This window comes from Mastomys coucha, unplaced genomic scaffold, assembly GCF_008632895.1.
Source record: "Mastomys coucha isolate ucsf_1 unplaced genomic scaffold, UCSF_Mcou_1 pScaffold16, whole genome shotgun sequence".
In the NCBI taxonomy this organism is placed as follows: Eukaryota; Metazoa; Chordata; class Mammalia; order Rodentia; family Muridae; genus Mastomys; species Mastomys coucha.
In genome coordinates, this window is record NW_022196898.1 from 82,738,082 (window position 1) to 82,745,581 (window position 7,500).

The 7,500-nt window shown below is 45.7% G+C and overlaps 1 protein-coding gene across 2 annotated transcripts in view; it reads left to right on the forward strand.

Moving 5' to 3' along the window:
- Positions 1-6,068: 6,068 nt before the first annotated feature.
- The window catches only part of Manba (mannosidase beta), an 88,172-nt gene continuing 86,740 nt past the window's right edge, over positions 6,069-7,500 (forward strand). The window contains exon 1 of one of the 2 annotated variants that reach the window (XM_031375610.1): positions 6,069-6,306. In XM_031375610.1, coding sequence (XP_031231470.1) covers positions 6,130-6,306 — 177 coding nt within the window. In that variant the 5' untranslated portion in view covers positions 6,069-6,129. The remainder of the gene's footprint in view (positions 6,307-7,500) is intronic. The other variant, XM_031375612.1, reaches the window with a different exon arrangement.

Genomic DNA, 7,500 nt, shown 5'->3' on the forward strand with positions numbered 1-7,500 from the left:
TATAAACCCCTAATTTTTGAGCCTCGTGGTCGGCTCCACTATCTCCTGCATGAGATAGGTGTGGTGCCAAACCGGAGTGCCCCAAAATTAAAAAATACCTCTTGTAATTACATCAAGACGGTCTCTCGTGATTCCTTGGGTGCACGTCCTCCCGAGATTTGAGTGGGGGTCCCCACGGGGGTCTTTCAATATCTGGCCACAATACCAAGAAAAGTCATCATGCCCACTCCTGACATTCCAGATCAGAAGCTGGAATTTTTCTTTTCTTTAGATAAAAATAATTTAATTTATTTAAATAATTATTAAAATTTAATTTGTGATTATTCTTTAATACAATCTATTTATTTTTATTTTATGTATATGGGTATTTTACCTGCATGTATGTCTGTGTATTGCATGTGTGCCTTGTGTGTGCAGGCCAAAAGAGGATGTCAGATCCCTGGAACTGGAGCTACAGATTGTTGTGAGACACCACGTTGGTGCTGGGAATCTAATCCAGAGCATCTGAAGAGTAAACAGTACTCTTAGCTGCTGACCAATCTCTCCAGTCCTATGTTATAGATGCAGTCTTACTGTTGCTTGCTTGCTTTGATGACATTGTGATACAAACCCAGGGCCTCCCAAGGGGTAGATGAATATGTTCACACCAAGCCACATCCCTAGCACTCACTTCCCTTTTTATTTTGAGACAGGATCTTACTAAGCTGCCCAGGCTAGCCTTGAACTCACTCTCCAGCCAAAGTAGGCCATGTATTATGATCCTCCCCTCTCCCCCTCCCCATCTCCTGTAGCTGAGATTACAGGTCCACAACAATAAAAAGGGTATTTTGTTTGTTTGTTCATTTCATTTTGTTTTGAGGTAGCATCTCCTGATTCAGCCCAAGCTGACCTGGAACTCATTATGTAGAACAGCTTGGCCTTGAACTCCCAGTGATCCATTTGGCTTTGCCCCCGAGTGCTGAGAATAAAGACATGTGGCTGCCTGGCTTGCTTGGTTCTTATTACTGATGTTGAGGTTTATTGCACTATGTTCTGAGAATGCTGTTTGCCACCAGGTGCTGAGATTATGAGCCTGATGAGATGCATAATTAATGAAGAGAGAGGCCGATGGGTATGTCTGAGGAGGTTCTAGACTGAATTAATTGAGATAGGAAGACCCACATTTGGGTCTCACCATTCTGTGGATGGGCTCCTGGAGGGCATGACCGGAGAAAGCTGTCAGAACAGGAGCATTTGTTTCTCTTTGCTTCCTGACTGTGACTGCAACAAGGCCAGGAGCCTCCTGGATCCTGCTACCATGCCCTCCCGATGCCTACGAGCTGTACCCTCAAACTGTGAGCCCAAATAAGCTCCTATTTCCTTAAATTGCTTTTACTGGGTATCACATCACAGCAGCGGGGAAAGTGGCTAATGTTCCTTTTCTTAAAGCTTTGGAACCTATTGGTATTTTCTCTGTAACTTGGTACAGTGTCATTTTTTTTTCCAGTGTTGCATGTGAATTAAAAGGCGGTCAGGAACACTGAAGTCTTTTCGTCTATTAGCTTAAGGGCAGTTACTTGCACTGCTCACACCTCAAGCTCTATGACCCACTTCTTGGTCACTGTTCTTCACCTTCACCCCCAGCTAATCCATGAACACTGATAGTGATGGTATTAAGATTACAAAGTATCTTAATTTCTCAACTGGGTTCTTTAGAGATAAGCTTCCTTGATGTATCCTGCTAGATTGGTTACATTGTAGCAGACATGTCCAGTAAGAAAGTTAAAGTTAGGAAGCCTGAAGAATAGCCTATGACTTCATAACCAGTTCACTGAAATTAAGCTTCTTGCCTTCTGCCTTCAGTTACACACAACTGTTAATGATATTAGGTGGTATTCTATGTCCCCTCTTTCCTTCCTTCCTTCCTTCCCTCCTTCCCTCCTTCCTTCCTCCCTCCCTCCCTCCCTCTCTTTCTTCCTTTCTTTTGGTTTTTTTTTTTTTTTGAGACAAGGTTCTCTGTAATCCTGGATGTCCTGGACTTGCTCTGTAGACCAAGCTGGCCTCAAACTCACGGAGATCCACCTGCCTCTGCCTCCCGAGCACTGGGATTAAAGAACTGAGCCATTCCACGTGGCCCCTATTCCACTTTTCCGCCTTACCTTCAAGTATCAGTTGACTTAGCTGTGATAAAATGCTACCCAGAAGGAACTCAAGAAGGAAAGGGGTCATTTGATGTACATGTCCTCACTGTAGCCCAATCACTGAGGACAGTCAGAGCAAGAACTCGGGGCGGGAACCAGGAGGCAGGAACTGTAGCAGATGTCATCCATGCGAAAGCACTGCTTCCTGGTTTGCCCTCCATAGCCTAGCCAGCCTACTTCATTGTAAAACCTAGGCCCACCTTCCCAGGGGTGGCTCAGTTCACAGTGATTACCACATTAATTATTAACTAAGAAAATACCCACAGGCTTGCCTACAGGCCAGTGTGATGGGGGCATTTTTCTCAATCAAGGTTCTTCTTTCCAGATGACCCTGGCTTGTGTGAAGTTGAAAAAAAAAAAAATCCTAGCTAGCACACTTCAGGAATTTAAAAAGTCTAGTTCTGTTTACAATATTAGTCTCAGCTGGGCAGTGGTGGCGCACACCTTTAATCCCAGCACTTGGGAGGCAGAGGCAGGCAGATTTCTAAGTTCGAGGCCAGCCTGGTCTACAGAGTGAGTTCCAGGACAGTCTGGGCTATACAGAGAAACCCTGTCTCAAAAAACCAAAAAAAAAAAAAAAAAATTAGTCTCACAAATGATTGAAATATTTCTCTTCCCAACAGTCCAGCTGAGGAGAAGGGAGTTAATGGTTTCTTTGTGTATCCCCTTGCTTTCTGTAGCTGTCCTTGCTTCTGGGTCTCCCTTTTTCCCCAGTTAGGTAACCATGCTTGAAGACAAATGATGATATTCTTTGGGAGTTCTCTCAGAAGAACTCAGTTCTTGTATCTTGCTGACATTGTCTGTGTGTCCTGTGAATGACATCTCTCACAGTCTTGGGCAGAATTCCAGTATCCTAGCTCAAGCCTCATTACTTTCCGTGGGGTTCTCTTGGTTTACCACAGTTATGCAACCTTGACAAACTGTGTCCTAGTGGTGTGTATAGATTCTACTACTTTTATTTCTCGTGATATTTGATTCTACCACTTTTATTCCTTGTGATATTTGAGAGTCTAGGGACCATAGAAACTGTCAAGCTTCCCCAAGCACTATTCCATCAGGTGTTTTCTATTTCTCTCTCTCTCTCTCTCTCTCTCTCTCTCTCTCTCTCTCTCTCTCTCTCTCTCCATCTATCTATGTATCACTAGTTCTAACTCTATTTCCATCTATCTCTTTGTGTGTTTGTCTGTCCGTCTGTCTGTCTGCCTCCTTTCCCTTATTCTTGATGGGTTTAGGAATTTCCACATTTGCAGCTTCTGGCTGGGGAATGAGGAGCCAGGCTTTTCTGTGTTACTATTGGAGCATTCCCCACCTAAACCTACAGGCTAATCTTTCTTTCTTTTTTTTAAGATTTATTTTATTTATTTTATGTGTATGAGTACACTATAGCTGTACAGATGGCTGTGAGCCATCATGTGTGTGTCTGCTGGGAATTGAACTTCGGCCCCGCTCCCTCCAGTGCAATTCACTGTAGCTGTCTTCAGATGCACCAGAAAAGGGTGTCAGATCTCATTACGGGTGGTTGTGAGCCACCATGTGGTTGCTGGGATTTGAACTCAGGACCTTTGGAAGAGCAGTCAGTGCCCTTATCCGCTGAGCCATCTCACCAGTCCATCTTTCTTGCTATTATTACTTTAAATGTTTTAAAATTTTATTTTATTATTTAATGTGAATTTATGCCTCACCCTTATGTAGTTATGTATCTATGTATGTACATTGCATGCATGTCTCTTGCCATCAGAGGTCTGAAGAGGACCTTGGATCCCCTGGAACTGGGTGGAATGAGGCATAGGTAGTTGTGAGCCACAAAGTGGGTGCTGGAAATTGAATTCAAGTCCTCTGCAAGAACAAGTGGTTTTTTTTTTGTTTGTTTGTTTGTTTGTTTGTTTGTTTGTTTTTTGAGACAGGGTTTCTCTGTGTAGCCCTGGCTGTCCTGGAACTCACTCTGTAGACCAAGCTGGCCTCGAACTCAGAAATCCACTTGCCTCTGCCTCCCAACTGCTGGGATTAAAGGCGTGCGCCACCACCGCCCGGCGAACAAGTGTTCTTGAACTTGGCCTGGCAAAATGGTTTCCACAAAGAAGAGTGGCAAGAAGAAGAGCCTTTCTGCCATAAACGAAGTGGTGACCAGAGAATGTACCATTAACATTCTCAAGCACATCCATGGAAGTGGGCTTCCAAAAGCGTGCCCCTTGGGGAATTTGCCATGAAGGAGATGGAGACTCCAGATGTTTGCACTCATACCAGGCTCAAGGTTCCATAATGTATTCATGTACACTTGTCCAGAAAACGTAATGAGACTGAGGACTCACCAAACAAGCTCTACAAATTGTTAACTTACTTACCGGTAACCACATTCAGAACTCTAGACTGTTGACTTCGATGAGAACTAACCTTCTGAATGTCAAATAAAGTTGCAGATCTGCCAACGAAACAAAAGACAAAACAAACAAACAAGTGCCCTTAACCACTGAGTCACCAGTCCAACCATTATTACATTTTGGAAACAGGTCTCATAGCGCAGGTTGGCTTCAAGATCCCTATGTAGACAAGGATAATTTTGGGGGGGCGGCGTGGGGGTTTGAGACAGGGTTTCTCTGTATAGCTCTGGCTGTCCTGGAATTCACTCTGTAGACCAGACTGGCCTCAAACTCAGAAATCCACCTGCCTCTGCCTCCCAAGTGCTGGGGAAGAGGATAATCTTGAACTCCTGATCCACCTCCCTCTGTCTTCCAAGCGCTGAGATTCGCTGAGATTCCAGGTTATAGCCAGTCCCAATGTGTTTAGACTTAGTGGTTGTTGGCTTATAGGTGTGAGCCACTACCTGCACTTCCCTTAACCTTTCTTTTAAACAGTGTAACTTCAAACGCACAGAAAACACCAACTTCAAACCCTATGCTGGCTCTTCTGCCTTGAGCCATCTGAACTCTGTCAGCCGGGTACTGCTGTCCTTTCTTAAGCTTCTCTCAATATCCTTGCTTAAGCTGTAGAAGATATTTCTTGATAATTTCCAAGTTTTTTTTTCAGGAGAAGAACCCAGGGGCCGATGAGATGGCACAGCAGTTAAAGGACAACGCCTCCGAGCCTGACAACCCTAAGTTCTAGCCCTGGGATCCACTTGGTGGAAGGTGAAAATGTCTGCTGACTTCCACATGCACGCTGTAGCAGGAACCCCCTTCAACCCCTCCATGAAATTAGTAAGTAAATAAATGTGGGGTGTTTTGTTTGTTTAAAAGATGAAGGACCCAGCCTGCATGTCTGTCTCAGAAATAAGTGTCTGCATTCTTTTAAATTCAGGGAACGGGAATTCTGTTGCTTTCGCAATCCCACAATAGTGAAGGAGGGAATTTCAGACTCACCTGTAGCACGAATGCAGCTTCGTGGGAAGGAACCTCAGAAGCAACTCCACAGGGCTTTAGGACACGATGTAGCCACTGCTAGCAGGGAGTACATGGCGCCTCTCAGTCAACAGCTGAAGCAACCCTACGAGTTTATAGTTAACACTGTTTAGTCCCAGCAGATCGCATTTGGAGGGAGCGTTCAGCCTGACAGATCCTGCGGTCTGGGGACCATGTGCAATCTGCTGGCTAGGCATGGCAGGAACTGTCCCCGGGCAGAGCCCGAGCACCGTTGTGGACGCGCATCTATGGTCTTCCAAATGGTCAGACTCTTTTTCTTTCCAGACTTTTCTGTCGCTTTGCACCATTCGGATGCGCGTCCCACTTACAGGGTCGAGCTGGAGCGAGAAGCCCAGCTCACCCGGTCGCAGAAACACTAGCCCTGGGCGGTGCTTGCACTGGGGTGGCGGGTCCAGGCTGCAGTTCCTCTCGGCGGGGCTGCGGGAAGCGCTCAGCTGACCTGGGGGCGGGTCCGGGCTCGGGGCGGGGACACAGCGGCCCGGCCTTGACAAGGCTTGGGCGACACTGCCGGGTTCCTGCTGCGAGCGGTCAGCATGCCTCTCCACCTGTTCTTGCTCTTGGCGCTTTTTCTGGCAAGCTGCGTAGTGGCAGGTCCCAGCTACAGCCTGAGAAGGAGCTGGCGGGTGAGCAACGGGAATGGCTCCTTGGAGCTACCGGCGACTGTCCCCGGCTCGGTGCACAGCGCCCTGCACCAGAACGGGCTGATCCAGGTAGGGCGCACGCCACCCCCTCCATACAGTCTGTGCTACTGTGGGCAGTTGGGGAAATGGCTTGGCTGTGGGGGTTCAGGCCAGTTGTGGACACTGACCCTCCCTCGCTGGGTCATCAGCGACCCTGGGAGGCGGAAGTTGCCTATGTGAAACAAACAGTATGTCTGCTGTCTACTATTTGTGGTGATTCTCTGCTCAAGCATTTCAAAAGAGGACTTACCTTTCTCCCTACGGACAGGGTTGCTGTTGCAATCAATCATCTGGATGCTTGTAGGAGCTCTTAGTTAATCAAAGTTCATCGACTGTAGAGTCTCAGGTTTTCTTTTTCTGCTTTGAAGCCTCGGGAGACAGGTTTGAAATAAACCCAAGGGATTGGGGACAGCACTAGTAAAATCTGATTGTTGATGCTAATGAAAAGCCTAAATATTTGGGAGGGGTGTGTGAAACCTAGAGCCATGAGCAAGCTAAGCACATATTGTACAACCGAACTCCCAGCCCTAAAGCCTAAATAACGTTGTGGGGTTTTTTTGTTTGTTTGTTTTTGTTTTTGTTTTTCCAGACAGGGTTTCTCTGTGTAGCCCTGGCTGTCCTGGAACTCACTCTATAGACCAGGCTGGCCTCGAACTCAGAAATCTGCCTGCCTCTGCCTCCCAAGTGCTGGGATTAAAGGCTGCGCCACCACTGCCCAGCAGTTTTTTGTTTGTTTGTTTTGTTTTTTAACGTTTTTCCTTTAAATGAGAGTGTGGTAGGTGTGTGGTAGGTTTCTTTATGACAGTTTCATGTGAGTGCACCATGTTCTCTACTCATATTCACTTTTTACTGTGTCTTGCCACACATGATCCCTCCCTCATTCAAGGAGTTTCTTTCCATTATGGTGCCCTATATACATACACTCTTGCTACATGTTTTTAAATCTAGAGTCAACATGAGTGAAAACATGCTACATCTTGTTTTCTCTCTGCATCTGATTTGTCTTACCTAATGCGATTATTTCTATTTCCATTCTTATGTAGTTTTCTTTGTTGTTGTTTTGGTTTGGTTTTCTACCAAATTTCATTGTCTTTGTTATTCTTGTTATTCTTTTTTTTTTTTTTTTTTTTTTTTTTTTTTTTGGTTTTTTGAGACAAGGTTTCTCTGTGTATCCCCGGCTGTCCTGGAACTCATTCTGTAGATCAGTCTGGCTTCAAACTCAGA